This window comes from Mustela putorius, unplaced genomic scaffold, assembly GCF_011764305.1.
Source record: "Mustela putorius furo isolate JIRA1106 unplaced genomic scaffold, ASM1176430v1.1 tig00000450_pilon_pilon_pilon, whole genome shotgun sequence".
Classification (NCBI taxonomy): Eukaryota; Metazoa; Chordata; class Mammalia; order Carnivora; family Mustelidae; genus Mustela; species Mustela putorius.
Genome location: NW_025421385.1, coordinates 24,483,573 through 24,503,865, shown reverse-complemented (window position 1 = coordinate 24,503,865; position 20,293 = coordinate 24,483,573). Strand labels below are relative to the sequence as shown.

The 20,293-nt window shown below is 41.7% G+C and overlaps 1 protein-coding gene across 2 annotated transcripts in view; it reads right to left on the bottom strand.

The window, feature by feature from the left end:
- PDSS2 (decaprenyl diphosphate synthase subunit 2) overlaps window positions 1-20,293 on the bottom strand; it is a 259,690-nt gene that overhangs the window by 22,136 nt on the left and 217,261 nt on the right. For both annotated transcript variants that reach the window (XM_004753444.3, XM_004753445.3), the window contains exon 7: window positions 4,305-4,337. In XM_004753444.3, coding sequence (XP_004753501.1) covers window positions 4,305-4,337 — 33 coding nt within the window. The remainder of the gene's footprint in view (window positions 1-4,304; window positions 4,338-20,293) is intronic.

Below are 20,293 nucleotides of genomic sequence, written 5' to 3'. Positions count from 1 at the left end.
ATGCCGAACAGAGAGGAAGAGACCTGGGGTCATGATATGTATTACTATGGGCCCACAGTCCAGTACACGGAGACAGTATCATAAACTGCACCCTGCAGGCACCTCCCCCATACGTGGAAGGGATGGATATAATCTCTTTTTCCCCATGTTACTTGGGTGTCGGTCTGTGTAAGGATGATACATCTAGATTAATTGCCTAGATCAAGTACGCGGCCCTTAAGTGTCAGAACTGTGCCACATATTCCAGAGGGTTGGGCTCTGTTTACCAGCATGAGAAATATTGTCATTAGGCACTTCGGAAGGCAACCTTAGGGCTACTGACCGTTGAGATGGACTGTGTTATATAGTCAGTGTACTCTTAAAATAGTTCACTGAAGTCTACAATACTCTATTCCAGACTTCCCAGAACTTCCTGCCCTTCTAGAATAACACTAACACGACTCACAAGCATGCATTCGCCAAGCCCTCCTATATAGAAGCCTGTGCTAGGTGCAGAGGATGTTACCATGAGCTAGGCCCTGCCTTTAGAGCTCTGTTGTTTCAGCGAAAGAAAAAAGCAGAAACAATCAACTCAGTGAAAATGATAATTTTAGATGACTATAAATGTTAAGAAAAAATAGAGAAGGGGGGGTGGCTACTCTATTATTATTTTTTAAAGATTATTTATTTATTTGAGAGAGAGAGAGCAAGAGAGTGCACACAGGGTGAGTGAGAACACAAGCTGGGACGAGAGGCAGAGGGAGAAGCAGACTCACCGCTAAACAGGGAGCCCGATGTGGGACTCGATCCCAGGACTCTGAGATTATGACCTGAGCCAAAGGCAGATGCTTAACCTCCATCTCAACTAAGATGGAGTTACTCAGGTGTCCCTGGGGAGTGGCTACTTTAGATAGGGAGGTCTGGGGGGTGCCTGGGTGCCTCAGTGGGTTAAAGTCTCTGCCTTTGGCTCAGGTCATGATCCCAGGGTCCTGGGATTGAGCCCTGCATCGGGCTCTCTGTTCAGCAGGGAGTCTGCTTCCCCCTTGCCCCGCCACTTGTGATTTCTGTCTGCCAAATAAATAAATAAATAAAAACTTAAAAAAAAAAAAAAAAGATAGGGAGGTCTGAGTCGAGGAAGCATCTGAAGGCAAGGCCTGCATCAGTCTTGCTCATGGTGCACGGCAACTTGCACATATTAACTGTCCAATACATAGTGGCTGGGTGGACAAAGTGCAAGAGGGAATGAATCTGGACCTCAGGTCTACAAGATAAGAATGCCCGCCTCCTCTTCCCCCCCACCAAGAAGAATGTCTCCTCTCGAATTTGGAATGGGCCCGAAGAGCTGACCAGCACTTATCTCAACCGCTTGCTTTCTATGAAGGAAATCAAAGGAAGACCAGAGAGGTTAAGTGATCATCAAATTTTGCAGTGAGTTGGTGGCCGAGCCTCTGCTTGGCCCAGGGGTGTGTTCTATCTGTGCATCCTATTTTTTCCTTTCTCTTAACCTCTTCAATTGTTATGTGCCTCTGTAATAAAAAATCCTATGGGAGTTCTCTGAGTCACGAATAAACATGAATTATCAACACTCTATTGCCAAGACTTTTCCTGACTTTTTTGGTTACCTTTCTTTTACTGTCACAGAAAAATCTCAGCCTTTATCTCTAAGATAATATATTACAGTCTTCCCCAATTTTTTTTTTAAGGTTTTATTTATTTATTTGATAGAGGCAGACACAGCGAGAGAGGGAACACAAGCAGGGGGAGTGGGAGAGGAGGAAGCAGGCTTCCCGCCAAGCAGGGAGCCTGATGTGGGGCTGGATCCCAGGGATCGATCCCTGGGATAGTGACCTGAGCGGAAGGTGGACGCTTTACTGTTTGAGCCACCCGGGCACCTCCCCCAACAATCTTTTTAGCCCTGTTTATATCCATGTTCATCAAAAGCATCCTTCTTCTCCAAGATAAAAGAACCCTATACCAGATTTTCTCCTGAAACTAACTTCATGCGTCTTCTCTTTTCTTACTCTTCTATTTTCTACATTCATCCATTCCCTCTATGCCTTGCTCCCCCATTCAGTCACTCACTGTTTACCATGTGCCAAACGCGAGGCTAACCAGCAAGACAAGTAAGACACTATCCCTGCCCTCAGAGAGCTCATAGTGTGTGGTCGGTCCCATAAATGGGGCATCATAATATTAGAGGAATGGCCTGAGAGATGCATGGTGTATTAAAGAATGAAGGAAAGCACTTGATCCAGCCTGGGGAACCAGGAAGGACCACCTGTAGGAGATGATCCTAACTGAAACCTTACATAAAGAACCGGGGTAGCTGATAAAGTGGGAAGGGCATTTCAAGCAGAGGGGACACTTCAAGGCATAGAAAACAGAAACAGTATGTTTTGTGTGATCCGGTGCTGCTGGAGCACAGAGTGGGAAGAGATGACGCTGGAGAGTCCCTCTAGGGGGTGAAATCATCTGGCAGCTTTGAATTTGCATTATAAACGACATGAGCCAATGACAGGTTTCCATAAATCAGGTTTATGATTTAGATAGACATTCCGGCTAGTAATGGACTTGCGGTGACAAAGTCACGAAGACCAGTCAGTAGGTTTTCCAGTCAGAAACTCAATGTAAATAATGGAAGACAGATCAAGGGGGGGGGGGTTGGATTTAAGACAACACAGGACACCAAAATGGCGTGACTTGGTAAAGAACCTGGGAGTGAGGGAGTAGGAGCTGTCAAGGGCACGTCTAAGATTCTCACAGGGTTGACTGGTAGGATAACAGGGCCAACATCAGGAGAGAGAATAAGTTAAAAGGCCAAGAGATACAACATGAGTGGACACTGATGTACACCATGGACTTTGGGTACTGACGATAGGTTGATGTAGCTTCTCTAACAAATATGTCACTGTCCTGCAGATTACTGATAATAGGGGAGGCCATGTGTGTGTAGGGTCAGGGGATATGGTACCTCTTGATACTTTCTGCCCAATTTTGCTGTGAACCTAAAACTTCTCTAAAAAATAAGGTATTTCTAAGACTACCTGACTGGCTCAATTACAAAAGCATGCAACTTTTGATCTTGGGTCATGAGTTTGAAACCCACACTGGGTGTAGAGATTACTTAAATAAACAAAACTTAAAAAAAAAAAAAAAAAAGGACCAGAGATGTCACGCAAGATGGTGAGTTCACTTTAAGATGCCTGTGGGAGACCCAGGAGGACATGTCCATGGCCTGAGTTCGGGTACATTAAGGCTCAAGTAGACATCTATGAAGAGTGATGCGTATGGAGGCCCTCAGTTTAGAGGTGCTCTTATCTAGTTTTTCAGAAAGGAAGCAAAAGTTTGTGTGAGAGAGAGAAGGAGGGACTGTACCTCAGTCAAGGAAAAGAGAGCAAAGGCACGGAGCCATAAGTGGACACCCCGTGGGCCGTCAGGAGAGCACGAGGTTCTGGATAAGCCCCGAGAGATCACGGTGGGTTTCAGCTGTCCCACTGCTTGCCCTTACAGCTCGTATTTCTTCCTCCTTGTCTCCGAATGCAGGTGTGCTTACACCCGGGAGACTCCTGATTACTGCCTAGACCAGACGATTAGCATGTTCCTTTGGCCAAGCAGCTGTATGCGTCCCACGCTCCCGCTACAATGTTCCATTTGTCCCTGGGGGGACACAGAACGTGACCCAAGTGTGTTCAGAGGCTTGAACTGGTGCACTGCCAAGGCTGCGTGTCGGAACTATCTGTGGAGCCTTTTTTCAAATACTTCCTCCCTCCCCCTGCCTTGCTCTCTCCACCAGGGGATTTTGATCTTGGTGAACAAGGGTGTGATGCTGCACTTAGCCATGTGTTTTCAAAAGCTCCAGAGACGATGTGAAAACTACTACCTTTAGGAGTCTAAGTTGGCTCTGTGTGGTCCTTCTCACGTATTATCTAATGGCGCTAAAAAGTCAAAGATGCCAAAGGCATCTTTCTAGCAATGGTGAGTGATCTTCTCCACTTTGTTTTTCCTCATTGCACTTGCCAGAACATGACTGTATATGATGTATCCATTTAGTTGTTTATTAGTTATCTATCTCCCACACTGGACTGTAAATGTCCCAAAAGTAAACACTTCATCTGGCTTACTACTGTAGTCTCCACACCACCAAGGTCTAGATGAATGAAGTAAGCACCGGGTAAGGACACTTACCTGCGGATGCCTGTTATTTAACAGGGAACATCCCTCAACTTTGAAAGGGATGATTCTCTTCTGACCTTTCAAATATAAACAAAAACCACACACCAGACTGGAATGAATGAAACTATACAGTATGTATAAAATCTACTTACCTTAGCATAGTCTAATCTTCCTTTCTCTCGGGCCTAAAGTAGAAAGATGGGGAAATTAATTTGTTAGTTCTTTAAAAATTATTTAGTGCTTCTATAACTTGTACTTCTCCAAGAATAAAGGTTGACACTCTCCCCCTTGGCTCCCTACCATGTATCTCTTTATACATCTACATAGTTGTATCTCTATACAACTATACACAGAGCACTTTTAAACACACTGAAAAGTTGAAAGAACGGGAGAGGAAGCACACGTATATACTCTATCTAGACATGGCAGCGGCGGACATCATGACTCTTCGCCCCGCCACGCTTCAGCACGTCTTGTAAGCACAGAACGTCTCAGACATGACCACATGACTGCTACCCAATGTTAAAAACTAACAATAATTCCATATTATTTGAGATGCAATCCATATTCAAATTTCTCCTATTGTTCCAAGAATATCTTTTATAGCTTCCCCTCCCCAACCAGGATTAATCAAGATTTACACACTGCACATAGTTTTTGTATCTCAGAGGTTAGTCTTTTTTTTTTTTTTTTTTAAAGATTTTATTTATTTATTTGACAGACAGAGATCACAAGTAGGCAGAGAAGCAGGCAGAGAGAGGGGAGGAAGCAGGCTCCCTGCTGAGCAGAGAGCCCGATGCGGGGCTCGATCCTAGAATCCTGGGATCATGACCCGAGCCAAAGGCAGAGACTTTAACCCACTCAGCCACCCAGGTGCCCCGAGGTTAGTCTTCTTTTTTTTTTTTTTTCATTTAAAAAAAAGATTTTATTTATTTATTTGACAGATAGAGAGTACAAGAAGGCAGAGCAGCAGGCAGAGGGAGAGGGGAAAGCAGACTGCCTGCTGAGCAGGGAGCCTGACACGGGGCTTGATCCCAAGACCCTGGGATCATGACCCGAGCGGAAGGTAGTCACTTACCTGACTGAGCCACCCAGGCGCCCCTCAGAGGTTAGTCTTTTTTTTTTTTTTTTTTTAAAGATTTTATTTATTTATTTGACAGACAGAGATCACAAGCAGGTAGAGAGGCAGGCAGAGAGAGAGGAGGAAGCAGGCTCCCTGCTGAGCAGAGAGCCCGATGTGGGACTCGATCCCAGGACCCTGAGATCATGACCTGAGCCGAAGGCAGAGGCTTAACCCTCTGAGCCACCCAGGTGCCCAGAGGTTAGTCTTTTAAATCTAGACTAGACCCTTCTCATTTTTCAAGAAGTAAAAATAAAAACTATTAATTTTTTCATGAAAATCATTGACTTTTAAAATATTTATTTTATTCTTATTTTTTAAAGATTTTATTTATTTGACACAGAGAGAGACAGTGAAAGCAGGAACCCAGGCAGGGGGAGTGGGAGAGGGAGAAGCAGACTCCCCCCTGAGGAGGGAGCCAGATATGGGGCTTGATCCCAGGATCCTGGGATCATGACCTGAGCCAAAAGTAGACGCTTAACAACTGAGTCACCCAGGCGCCCCTTGATTTTAATGTCTACACCCAATGTGGGGCTCAGATCCACGATGCCGAGATCAAGAATTGCATGTTCCACTGGCTGAGTCAGCCAGGCACTCTGAAAATCTGACTTTTTTGATTTGCCATATTATTTTTTCACTGTCATTTAACTTGTCCCTGTTTTGCTTGCAAACTGAAAGCTAGGTCCAAAAAAGCTTGTTTAAATGTTTCTGCCATGAGTACTTTATACAAAATATTACAGACTTAATACTGTATCAATTCAGGAGGCACAAAATGTTAGGCGGTCCCACTTTTAGTAAAGCTATGAATTTGATCACTTGTTTAAGGTGGTGATTATCAGATGGTTCCCCTGTAACATGTTTCCTCCTATATAAAAATAAGTAATCTGTGGGGCCAGTGTCTCCTCCACTTCCCTTGGCATACTTTTTATTACGTTGTATTATGTTGAAAGACCCCCCCTCCACCCCCCAGCCACCCAGAGGTTAGAGAGAAGAAAGGTCGAATTGAAAACAACATAGGGGTGGTTGGGTGGCTCAGTTAGTTAGTCATTTCACTCTTGATTTTGACTCAGGTCATGATCCTGGGTCCGTGAGGTCGCGCAAACCCCCTCATTGGGATCCACGCTCAGCACGGGGTGTGCCTGGGATTCTCTCTCTCCTTCTGCCTGCCTCCCACATCCTCTCACTATCTCTCTCTCTAAAATAAAATCTTTTTTTTTTTAAGATTTTATTTATTTATTTGACAGAGAGAGACACAGCGAGAGAGGGAACACAGCAGGGCGAGTGGGAGTGGAAGCAGGCTTCCTGCTGAGCAAGGAGCCTGACATGGGGCTTGATCCCAGGACCCTGGGATCATGATCCGATCCGAAGGCAGATGCTCAACAACTAAGCCACTTAGGTGCCCCTAAAATAAATCTTAAAAAAAAAAAAAAGACATTTTAAATGGGGTCAGACTTTATTTAAAAATATTTTAGTTATTAAAAATTTAAAATTAACACATACACTCAAATATATTATATAAATTTCCTAACATAGCAATCAGTGTATTAATCTTTGTTGATCTGTCAGCTCATTTTTGTAGACTTCAGAATAAAACTCCTGCTACCTCAGAGTAAGAACTGTTTGATTTGCAAACAGGTTAGGTCTTAAGACCATTTTGTTCCTAAGTCAAATTACTACTTGAGAGAAAAGATTTTATATAACATTCGTCTTGACTCTTCTTGCTTCTTTAGAATTCTTTAAAAAATGTTATGCAAAGATGCCTGCGTTTTCTTTCTTATTTTCTTTAATAAGTAACTTAGAAGAAGACACTGCTCAGGTAGTAGCCACTGGCACCAACACAAACCACTCTAAGTTAAAATTGTGACTTGAATGTTTTCTATGAAACAAAAGTTTTCTGCAACCAATGTATTATAATGAAGAATTCAGGGTTTTCAATCTGCTCTTCAAATTTTTTAGGGATCTAGATTTTCAGTGAATCAGGAAGAGTTTGAACTTAGTCCTGAGATGCATTATACCACAAGGAATAGGAGTTAGTTCTTGGAGAACTGTGAAAACTAGGCTTATTCTTCCTTTTGCTCAGCTCTTTTATTTTTTATTTTCCATTTTTTAAAAAAGATTTTATTTATTTATTTGACAGAGATCACAAGTAGGCAGAGAGGCAGGCAGAGAGATGGGGGAAGCAGGCTCCCTGCCGAGCAGAGAGCCCGATGCAGGGCTCAATCCCAGGACCTTGGGATCATGACCTGAGCCACTTGCTCAGATATTTTACATTTACTTGTTTGTGTGTCTGTGGACATTTTTTTCCAGAATAGCTCTGTCTACACTCAAAATCCCTCTTTCTCCACTCTAATACCCACAGTTCGTTAGGGAGCCTTCAGCACGTCCGTTCAGCGCAGCTACTAAACTTCGTTAGTGCGCGAACATGAACAGGCTTTGATCCAAGGAATAATCCATGGCTTGTGACCAAAATTTTAGCAAAAGCATTTCACAATTTGCTTAGTCTTTAAGTTCTCAAACTCCCTGCTGTCTCTTGCATTCATTTTAGGTTAAGAGATATCTGACATTGAGACCGAGCCTGTGGTCACAAGCTTTCCACCTTTTCAATTGTTCATCTTTTCCTTTGTCTCTTGCTGATTAGTACGATTCTTCCACCACAGCACTTTTCAAAGGATGCACGAACGGGGAGCTCCACAGAAATAATTGTTTCTACTGTCCAACAAACTCATTCCCACAACAAATTGGCCATTTCCTTACTACTTTCAATTTTGTTCCCATTCTAACCAGCTTAACATTCTGCGTCTTTCAACATCCTTATCTTCCAGTGTTTAACGCAACAGGTATGTTAAAAGTGTTGAAAATGGTCTTTGTTGAAGGCTAGGAAGTGGAGGAGCTTTTGTATCTTGAGGCTGTGAGGTAAGGAGTGAGGGAGAAACCACTTAATTTATGATGACTCCAGGTGGACTTCTCCTTTTGGAGGTATGAGGTCGCTTTCCAGTTTGACTCATAAAACCAAAACCGAAACCAAAACCAAACCCAAAACCCAAACCAAAACCAACAGCTGTTCCTTCAGGTGGGAAGAACCTGATAAGATAGTGTTCATAGATAAGAACACTAGAGGGTCCTATCAGAAATTTTTGTAAAACCATTGTTTCCCTACTTGGATTATAAACAAATTATCTTAGAGAATTCTATTACTTTGAGATACTTGTGCTTTATCAATCACAAGCTATTTTCAAACTCTCTATTTTATTTTGCATAGCTAGCTTTGCTACCAACCCCTTACCCAGTAGAGATACACTTTGCTAGAGATGGCAGCGGAGAAACACCATGTATGTAATCCACATCTGTTCAATATCAGCTCTTAAATGTTTTGAAAGCTGAGAGATTAGAAGCCTACATAAAATGACAGCACGATTACCGCAGCCATTACAACCTGAACAGACTTTAGCTGTTGATATGCAGCTCCCCGGAACGTCCTTTTCATTTTATCACAACAAACATCCTGTTCTGTGAAACCATTTCATCCTTGACTGCTTTAGCTTGTACATAAAAGTATGAGTTATTTTATAAAACAAAGATGATAAAGATTTAAATCTTTTTGGTAGAGAATATATATGTATTTCCAGCCATGTGTGTTAATATCTATGTAGGTCATATACATACCTAAGAGTATATATATTTTGACACAAAATTTTTTTCACAGAAGGCTTTAAGAGCTTATAAAAATAGAGCACTTGAGAAACCAACAGCAATGGTGATTTAATCCCCTCCATAAATAATATTTCTCATTAAACAGTACCTATTCTATTTTTTTTTTTTTTTTTTTGTAAAGCAGTTAATTTGGGAGGGGCCATAGTTTCTCTTTGCCAGACAACCGCTCGTTCGCTAAATTCACCAAGCATCTCCTACGTGTCGGGTACCGCTTAGGCACTGGAGACGCAGCCATGAACAGAACAGATCAAAATCTCTGCCCTCACGGAGCTTATACTCTAGGGGCTGCAGAGGCTTCACATACAATCTCCCTCTAAGACTTAGGCTCTCTGAGAAGAGACAACTTTCTCTCCTGCACATGGGTCAAGCACATGGCCAATAATATCTGGTGAATGAACACATAGACGGATAAGTGCTTTTTCTTTATATATGTTGGTTATGTCCTATCTATTCAGGAAACTTACGAAGCAAAGTTCATTATACTCACTCCTAGTTCTAGGAAAGTGGGGTGTCTAAGGATGTAGTTAATGTGGAAGCATTAGCTGATATTTGACAAATCATTTTCACCTGTCTTAAACAATACCATATGCTCACTGTACTGCCCAACTGCTGTTTATAAGTAGGCTAAGGAGGGAAATCTATGGACTATAAATTCGAAAAATTCATGAAAATCAAACAACAAAAGGATAGAACAGAAAAGACTGATCTAGTAGCCTTCTCATAGAAACAGTGGTTTAGTGTAATTCAGTGCCTCAACCTTGAAAGCAGTCTGTTGAAGCGGAAAGAGCCTAAAACAGACTCCTTGGGACATTTCAAGAGTCACACCTCAAAGCTTAGGGTGCTAAGAACGCCCTGCTATGGAGGAAAGCAAGTGGCTAATATCTTGCCAGTGACCACTCCAAAAAGCACTGTGCCCTCCTGGGAAGATATGATATGCTGTGTGATATGCGTGAAGATATGATATGTTAGCAACTATGATATGTTAGCAACTATGGTTTCTAGCCCATAATACGTTGATACCTCCAACAATTAAAAAATTGTTCTGTGCATTTTCATCTTCATTTTCTTCTCTGTAAAATAAGAGTGTTGAACTAGACGCTATGTTCCCAAATGTTCTCTCTCATAAATGCTGGCTCTCATAAATGCTGGACTGGTTACCGGAATCACCTGGATGGTTTGTTAAAAATGCAGAGCCTCAGTACCCTCGCCCTGAGTGTCTCACTCATTTGAAGATCACTGGTCTGGACCATTGTCTAACGCCCTTTTCAATTTATTTTATTCAATTTATTCTTCCATATGCATCAGTGTTTACTTCAAAGGCTAAATGAGAACAACTATATAAACTCCTTAAGTCTCAAGGAGAATGGAGTGCTATAACTTTCCCCTCTTTTTCTGACATCTGCCACTTATGTATATTTCTAGCAGAGCAAGATACTATTAAAATAACTTTCTCGCTGGGGCCCAAAATAGGCTGATATAAAATAAATCCAGACTGTATTTCAACAGCCAGCAGTCCTGAACCTCTTCCTGCCACACTGCTCGTCTCCAGAAGCCACTGTAAATTCTCCCGTACATGACAATTCCCTGCGGGCTTCATTACCAGGGTCTTTAAAAGGGATTCAGTCATCTTTTTGCCTCCTGTAGGTGTGCTTCTTGTCAATCCAGGTCAGGAGAAAAGAAAGTAATTTTTCCCAGTCTTTAGCAGTTCACAGAGAATGTGTGGTTTGAACCTTGTTTTATCTTTAAAAAAAAAAAAAAAAAGTGAAAATAGACAAGCTAGTGTGTCAGTGCTTACACCAGAGGCCCCCTCAGACAGCTACAGTGAGAGCTGTAAAACAATATTCTGTACGAGAAAGAGAGAGAGAAGCCAGCATTCTGAGTGAGAGGATGCACAGAGGGATTAATTCCAAAGGTTTATACACCCGTCTCTGCAGACCAAAGGCAGACAGATTCCCTGTTGGTAAGTAATGGATGTACAATGTGGTCTTTTACTTTAAGAAACAAATGCTTTCTTATAAGTCAGGTAACAAAGAAGGATTGGATGACATAAATGATCTGTTTCCAATGTTCAACTACTGCTATCTGGACTTGAAGGCTGGAGATGGAGAAACCTTTTTCTGAAAGTAGAAAGCTAATATTCCACAGCAGGGAGTCCAGAAATTGCTAGAGACTCATCAACTCTACTTACCACGTTATTCTTCCCAAATGCCAGCAGCTATATTTGGGAATAACAGTCGTTTTAAAAGAGATTCTCTTTTTAACATTTTAAGGAAAGGGGCGCCTGGGTGGCTCAGTTGTTAAGCATCTGCCTTCAGCTCAGATCATGATCCCAGGGTCTTGGGATCGAGTCCTGCTTTGGGCTCCCTGCTTGGGGAAGCCTGCTTCTCCCTCTCCCACTCACCCTGCTCTCATTCCCTCTCTTGCTATGTCTCTGTCAAATAAATAAAATCTTAAAAATAAATAAGTAAATAAAATTTTAAGGAAAACTACCTTTCGCCTCAAACTTTTTTTTCCTCAAATTTTTTAGTGGAGACAACATCATGAACACCCATTTGCCCTCTGCCTATGTTACTCAATTGCTAATATTTTGTCACCTTTGCTTTTTCTTTGGATGATCATTTGCTATCTATCTAACAGTAAGTTGTAGACCTCATGATGGCTCATCCCTGAATACTACAGCATTTATCTTCAAGAACAACGATGTTCTTCTGCATAACCACAAATTCATTATCATATCCACCAAGTTAAACGCTTCCTATAATGTCTAAGAAGTCTATACTCAAATGTTTCCAGTTCAGCCAATAGTGTTGTTCAGAGTTGTTTTCAACCAGATCCAAGGTCAAGTTAGAAATCATACATTCTTTTTGGATGTCATGGCTTTTAAATCTCTTCTAATCTACAAGAGTGCCTACACCAGGGGCGCCTGGGTGGCTCAGTGGATTAAGCCGCTGCCTTCAGCTCAGGTCATGATCTCAGGGTCCTGGGATCGAGCCCCGCATCGGGCTCTCTGCTCGGCAGGGAGCCTGCTTCCTCCTCTCTCTCTGCCTGCCTCTCTTCCTACTTGTGATCTCTCTCTGTCAAATAAATAAATAAAATCTTTAAAAAAAAAAAAAAAAGAGTGCCTACACCACACTTTTTCTGTTCATAATACCACATCTTTTAAGAGTCCAGGCCAACTGCCTTAAAGAATGTCCCTTACCCTGGATTTGTCCAGTTGTTTTTTCGTGGTCAGATGAAATGAAAACTTTTTTTTGGGGGGGGCAAGATAACTACATACATGATGCCGTATACTTCTCCATTACATCAGGAGTCATACAATATGTTTGTCTCATTACTGGTGAAACTAAGTTTGTTCACTGCTTCTTTTTGTATTTAATAAGTAACCTGTGAGATGCTTTGAATCCGTGAATATTTGGTTGTCTTCTAAGCATTCATCCAATTGTCTTAACCTATTATCCATTAATAATCCTTGTTTGAATAAAAGATGACTTTGGTGGCTGCAAAAACAATGACACTTGAAAGGTCTTTTGCAGGAATATCATTGGCTCCTTTAGAAAAGACAGGTCTTACTGGAAAGAAAATCTCTGTGCATCTGTATTGGTAGAAAGGGGTGGAGTTTAGTGTTATACATGAATGAAAAGGCTTATCAGGGGACAGAGAAAGGGAGGAAGGGTAGGACCTCCATCCTCATCCTAGAATGGTTTGGGTAGAGTGTATGAGGATTTAGAAAGATTTAGAAAGCTTATAAAACAGGGGCACGTGGGTGGTTCAGTTGGTTAAGTGTCTGCCTTCAGCTCAGGTCAAGATCCAGGGTCCTGGGATGGAGCCCCGCATCAGACTCCCTGCTCCGTGGGGAGTCTGCTTCTCCCTCTCCCTCTGCCCCTTCCCCAGCTTGTGCTCTCTCTCTCAAATAAATAAAATCTTTAAAAAAAAAAAAAAAGAAAGAAAGAAAGCTTACAAATCAGAATCTATTAGATTTGCTAGTCCCAAAGTTTAAGCAGTTGAATTTTGGTTTGGCAGGAAAAGCAGGCCTTATACCAACCCAGCTTTCCAGTTACAAAATGGGAAAGGTATCAGAATATAAAGGAAGAGGGCAGGCTTCTTTGTGATCCTGATCATTCTTGCCTATTGTAAGATAGCACAGAAGGCATCTGCAAGAAGTCAATACCATTTAGAACTGGACTTCTATGTTACCCTCTCTTTTACCTGGGAAAGCTTATCTTTGGAGGGGAATGTGAATGTTTTTTTTTGTATTCTCCTTCTTGGGCTACCTGGGAAAAGAGGAAGCAACAGACAGGTGCACAGAGGTCATGGTGTCCAGTTAAAAAAAAGAGGAGGGTAGGGGTGGCTGGGTGGCTCAATCATAAGCAACTAACTCTTGATTTTGGCTCAGGTCATGACCTCATGGTTGTGGGATTGAGCCCTGACTTGAGCTCTGTGCTCAGTGTGGAGTCTGCTTGAGATTCTCTCTCCCTTTCTCTCTGCCCCTCTCCTCGTTCACACACTCTCTTGCTCAAAATAAGTAAATAAAACCTTTAAAACATAAAAGAAATTTTAAAAAGAGGAAGGACTTGCATTATCTACATAATACATTTTTCTTTATTCAGAAATCTTGTCATCCCTTTGCAAAACCTTTTTTCTTGCTATGCTTTCTTGGAATCTGGAAGAGTCACAAAATTTAAAATTTCAAACACAGACAAAATCTACCCACACTGCAGAAAGGCCAAGAGCAAGGAAATCAGGCTGAACATAGAACTGAGTTGTTTCCTCCAGTGGCCAGGTTCCAATGTGAAGGACACCAACTCTGATGATGTCACAAGCTCACAATGTCAAAGACCAAATTTATGCGGCACCTGGGTGGCTCAGTGGGTTAAAAGCCTCTGCCTTCGGTTCAAGTCCTGAGTCCAGCTCTCTCCCCAGCAGGGAACCTGCTATCTCCTCTCTCTCTCTGCCTGCCTCTCTGCCTACTTGTGATCTCTGTCTGTCAAATAAATAAAGTCCTAAAAAAAAAAAAAAAAAACCACACAAGTTTACACCAGTTTTTCCACTTAACTTTTCTATTTTTATTAATGACATGACTGTTCCTATAATCTAAGTTTAAAATCCTTGTTTTCGCCTCTGACTGCCCTCCTTAGTACACACCTGCCGGCTTCTCCCTACCATAACAATTTTCAGGCCTTGTACATTTTCTCCCCTGAAATGCGTTTATTTCTCCCCCAACCCCCAAGATTTTGAATAATCTCTACACCCAAGGGCAGGGCTTGAACCCCAACCCTAGATCAAGAGTGACATGTTCTACCAACTGAGCTAGCCAAGTGCCCCTCTCTGAAGTGAGTTTTACACTTTTCCTTCTTTTATTGCCAACACTCTGATCAGTACTTTTCTCCCTGAACTTATCAACAGGTTCCCCAAAGCTTCCTAACCAAACTCCTTCTCTCTACTATTTCCTTTTTCCTTTCATCCTATAGGACGTAGTAAAAAATATCTCCCTAAAACACATTTCACCTGGCTCAGAAACTTTCAGTGTCTGCTCCCTGACCCGAATCAAATTCATTTTCTGCAAACAAACATCCAGTCTTAATATTTTAAAGAGTAGAATTCAGGAGTCACTGAGTACATTCAGAATGTTGTGCAAACATCCCCACTATTTAGTTCCAGAACACTTTTGTCATATTGTAGCACATATCAATACTTCACTCCTTTTTATGGCTGGGTAATATTCCATAGTACGGACATACTATATTTTGTTTATCCATTCATCATTTGATGGACGTTGGGTTGTTTCCACTTCTTGGCTATTGTAAACATTGCACATCTCGACATTTATGTACATGTTTGTTTGAACCAAAATCTTTAAACACAGGCATTACATATTATTTAAGAGCAATTCTTTGCCTCTCCCTATACTGCCCTATATTTTTTCACATTCGAGCCAAACAATACTACTTGTATTTCTTTGAATACAGTGCACTTGACCACCTGCATTCCTTTTTCATGACCTCTGTTGGCTAGGAAGCCTCTCATTCTCAGCTTTGCCATTGAGATCTTCTTCTTCAAGGACCCCCTCAGAGATCACCAATTTCCCAGATCACTTCTGGACTTTCCTCTGTGCTCTCTAAATGACATCACTACAGTATTCTTTGTATTTGTGTATTTCTTTTATTCCCCTCTTTAAGAGGCCACAGACAACCTGCAGGCAATTTACTTCTATATCACCTGTACTCGAGCACTTTGTTTCCTTAAAAGTAACAGAAAACCATAAGAAATATTTTAATTTAGAAGATCTCTAGAGCCATTTCAGTCTTTGTGGTCTCATATACAGTCCCTTAAAAGGCCCAAACTGTCCACCCTCTGTGGTAGAGGATGTCAATATTATTCCTTTTGAAAGAACTCAACAAGCGCCCAGGTGACTCAGTCATTAAGCGTCCCAGGATCCTGGGATCGAGCCCCGCACCAGGCTCCCTGTTTGACAGAAAGCCTGCTTTCTCCCTTTCCCACTCCCCCTGCTGTGTCCCCTCTCTTGCTGTGTCACTCTCTGTCAAATAAATAAATAGAAATCTTAAAAAAAAAAAAAACTCAAAATAACTTAAATAATTAGAAGCATATCAGGTAGTGTTTACGAGGACTCTGCATTTCTCTCTTTTGTTTTAAGAATATACATTTGTTGGGACGCCTGGGTGGCTCAGTTGGTTAAGTGGCTGCCTTCGGCTCAGGTTATGATCCCAGCGTCCTGGGATCGAGTCCCGCATCGGGCTCCTTGCTCGGCAGGGAGCCTGCTTCTCCCTCTGCCTCTGCCTGCCTCTCTGTCTGCCTGTGCTCACTCGCTCGCTCTCCCTCTATGCCTGACAAGTAAATAAATAAAATCTTAAAAAAAAAAAAAAGAATATACATTTGTTACGTTCATGTACACCAGCCTTGACTAGCGATCTTTGCTTCAGGTTTTGAATGAGAAATAACAGCCAGATACCTAGGGATGAGTGAGTTACAGCTCAGCACTGGTAAAATGTAGTTCACTTAAGGTAGTTTATGGCCAGTTATGACAGTGTCAGAATGTCACAAGCCTAAGTGACATTTCAGTACTTTTAGAAATAGCCAGGAGAATATAATCATAATTCCTATCTCTTCAGTGACTTATAATGGCCACAGAAAACTAGAAGGATCATTAAAAATAAAGCTTGCTGACCTGCAGCAGCCCCCGGACTCCCTGAGAGAGTCAGAGCTCTGTGGCTCTCTGAAGGATTCTACTTTCTTTTATTATGAATCAAAATGGTAACAGAGTAATGACTTCACCTCCCTCGGGTGAATCACCCATTCACTCAGTATTTTTACCTGATCATTATTTTTCAGCAGCGACAAATTTAAATTTAAAATTAAGGTAGAATGTAGTATGGAAACATTGTTCAACAAATATTTTTCAGCTGTTTTAGGTTTGGCCTAGTGCTCTTAACTGCCTCTTACAAAAGGGGTGTGTGTGTGTGTTTGTGTGTGTGCACGCACGAACACACACGCGCACCTGCCTGTTAACGGGTGTGATGGAAGACAGCTATCTAAGCTATCTAATCTTGAGACTTAGGGAGTTGAGGAGGAGGTAGGAGGGCCTGATATGAAAAATTCCATAAGTTTCTTCTTCCTGGCTTCACAATGATGTTGAATGGGCATTAAGGGTATGTGATCTCGTCTTCCCTGCAATGTCTAGTCATTAAATCTCACTCTCTCCAAGCAGGAAATCGAAAGGGTTGATGGGACACAAACCTGTCTGAGTAGAGCAGGGAAGTAATTTTACATGTGATAATAAGAAATCATAGGTGACTTCCATCATTGAGAGCAAGACTTTTCCATTTCTCAGTGTCAAAGCTAGTATCAAGCATCTAATAGAGATTAATATTTTTCTTATAATGCACTTCTTACCTAAGAGACCTATTTCTTAGATTTATTTGAGAGCTGAAAGTGACCGCAGAATGATCTGGTTCAACAGCATCATTTTACAGAAAATAATAACAAGGACACGAAAGACTGTGATTAAGGTTATATAGATGCTAGCTGAGTCCGAACTAGAATCAAGGTCTTCCAAAACCTGGTTCTCTCCATTTCTGCTACACCAACTTGACTTTTTCTATTTAACAAAGCAGAGCTGCCATGAACCAGTATAACTCTGTGAAAACCATACCATACACACTTTTTTGACGAGTATTAACTGGATGACTATTCCAAGTAAGTAACTATGTCAGCTGCCATAGATAATTCAAAGGTGAATTCATTGTTACCCTTAAGGATCGTGAAATAAAATTCAACACCTGAGGAGGAAAGGATCACAAAAATGCAGTGGGGGTAAGTATCAGGAAAACCTGGAAAGAGAGTATTAGAACTAATTTCAGGATTAATAAGCAACCTCCTTAAGATTTAGGATAGAAAGTCCCTCTCGAGTATTATACTAATTGTGTCCCCTAACTCTGACTAGGGGGCACTCACAGAACATTATCATCATTGAGAGCTTTATATAAACATGAATATTATAATTTAGAAGATAAAAATAAACTCAGGTAAGGAGGCTTTAACCTGAGGAATGTTTCCCCTTGCACGACAACAACCAACTTCCTAGTTCTTATTTATTTCAGATGAATGAATCTTCTCTTCACTAGCAATCCTGTTCATGACTTAGACATGGAGCTCTAAGAAGGGCCTGAAGCTAACTGGAGAAAATCACATGGTCTGGTGGGGCTGTGAGATGGACCATAAGCTGCCAGGCTTTCCGAAACGATGAGGATCTAGGCAGTATCACAGGGAACCTAGTTTGGTGGGCAGGACATCATCTGCTCACAGACATCATCTTGGCAGGGTTTGCTGACCTCTGGACAAGATCTATTTGGTTTATTTGAGTTACTGCCTAAGGCACTGGCTATTTGGAAAGGATATCCCTCTGAAAAGTTAAAATCAAGTTGGAGACAGAGATTTGGGACTATTTCACCAGCTGTTTAGGAAATCCTGGATTCTCATGTTGTCTACATTTAAGACTTTGTATGCTTGCAAAGAAACCAAAAATTAAATATGTCCCTTTTCTGTGAAGCTTCTTTAAAATTCACATCTCCGAGATATATATATATATGTATGTATGTATGTATGTATGTATGTATATGTAAATAGCCAAGGGAGAGTTGGTAGCTTCCATTCAACATATTTAGCTGGATCTTTTCAACCAAAATGTAAATCTGCAATGTATTCTAATGTAACCCAATTAGAGTTACTAACACCATCTGTATATATATTTTTGGTTCAGCTATCAAAAAACACACAAATACACCCCAGTAATACAATATTCAATAGTTGTATATTTCATTGTACTGTACTTCATTTAACCTTTTTTGTATTTTTTAAAAAAGATTTTATTTATTTATTTGAGAGAGAGACATAGAGAGAGGAGTAGGACGGGGGAGGGGCAGAGGGAGAGGGAGAAGCAGACTCCCCGGTGAGAAGGGAGCCTGATGTAGGGCTCGATCCCAGGACTCCAGGATCACCTGGAGTGATCAGAAGGCAGATGTTTAATCAACTGAGCCACACAGGCATCCCCTTTTTTCTATTTTTAAATGGGCCAATTTTTACTTTTTTCTTTTTAGAGTTACTATTTTAGTGCATATTTTAATAGGTAAGTCTTTGTTCACATCTGATCTTTCTTGGAGGATAGATTATTAGAAGTAGAATTACAATAGGAAATATACAATTTTAAACTATATGTTTTTAAATAAAAGCAAACACTGTATTTAAAAAGCCAACTTTAGGGGCACCTAGGTGGCTCAATGGGCCCAGTGTCTGCCTTTGGCTCAGGTCATGATCCCAGAGTCCTGGGATCCAGCCCCATGTGAGGAGGCTCCCTGCTCAGTGAGGAGTCTGCTTCTCCCTCTGCCCCTCCCCCTGCTCACTCTCTCTCTCTCTCTCTCTTAAATAAATAAATAAAATCTAAAAAAAAAAAAAGCCAACTTTAAGACTTCTAACAAAACAACCTAGCACTCTCCAGACCTTATCTGTTCTGTGTCCCTCTGTTTAGCTGTTTCTTTTGCTGTCTACCTTCAAACAGTGCTTTTCCTTGATTTTAAGTTGCAGACATTATCTATTGATTCTACCATGAAAAAAATAATTACATTTCTTACATGATGAAACATACTCTTTTTCCCTACCTTCCTTCCACTGATTACCCTCTTTGGCTTAAATCGACATTCTGTATTTATATTTTTATGCTGTATAAATATTATTCTCTAAGCCATGTAGAGTCTTATGTTGTATTTCCTTTCTTATACATTGAAAATTCTTTCACAACAGCTAATAACTGCTCATCTTCATTCATAAGTTTAATGTGGCTGTTTTAAAACCTGGCCCCAAACTCTCTGACATTCTTCCCATCGCCAGGTGAGCCTACAAACTGCTCTTGATTGTGGGCGGGCTTGTAGAGTGTTCGATAAGACACGATGGGAATGACTGCGTGTGACTTCTGAGGCTGGTTGGAGAAGAAGATGCAGTCTCCACCTGGTTTGCTGGAACACTGGTGTTTGGAGTTCTGAGCTGGCAAGGAAGAAATCCGACTGTTCTAAGGCTGCCATGCTGCAAGGAAGCCAAGCTAAATGGAGGAACCACGCGTGAGCACTCTGGCTGGTCAGCAACGTAGTCTTGACATCCCAGCCCAGGTGCTAGCGTGAGCTGAGTCTCCAGATGCCTCCAGCGCCCAGCACTGCTGAGTCACCTCCCCACTCCGGGGCATTCCAGCTGAGGCCTCCAATGTCAGGGGGTAGTCATCTCGGTGTGCTGTCCAAACTCCTGACTCATAAAATTCACAAACGTGATTACATCGTTATTTTAAACAGCAACACTTAGTTTTCTAGGTATCTCCGTATTTGTCATTAATTCTCAACACGGTGAGCCTGGGTGGCTCAGTAGGTTAAGTGTCTGCCTTCGGCCCAGGTCATGATCTCAGGGTCCTTGGACTGAGCCCTGCGTTTAGCTCTCTGCTCAGCGGGGGGTCTGCTTCTCTTCCCCCCCTTGGACCCTTCCCCTGCTCGTGCTCTCTCTTTCTCTCTCAAATAAATAAATAAAATCTCTCTCTTTTTAAAAAAAGATTTAAGGGGTGCCTGGGTGGCTCAGTGGGTTAAAGCCTTGGCCTTCGGCTCAGGTCGTGATTCCAGGGTCCTGGGATCGAGCCCCGCATTGGGCTCTCTGCTCAGCAGGGAGCCTGCTTCCTCCTCTCTCTCTCTGCCTGCCTCTCTGCCTACTTGTGATCTCTGTCTGTCAAATAAATAAATAAAATCTTTAAAAAAAAAGATTTAA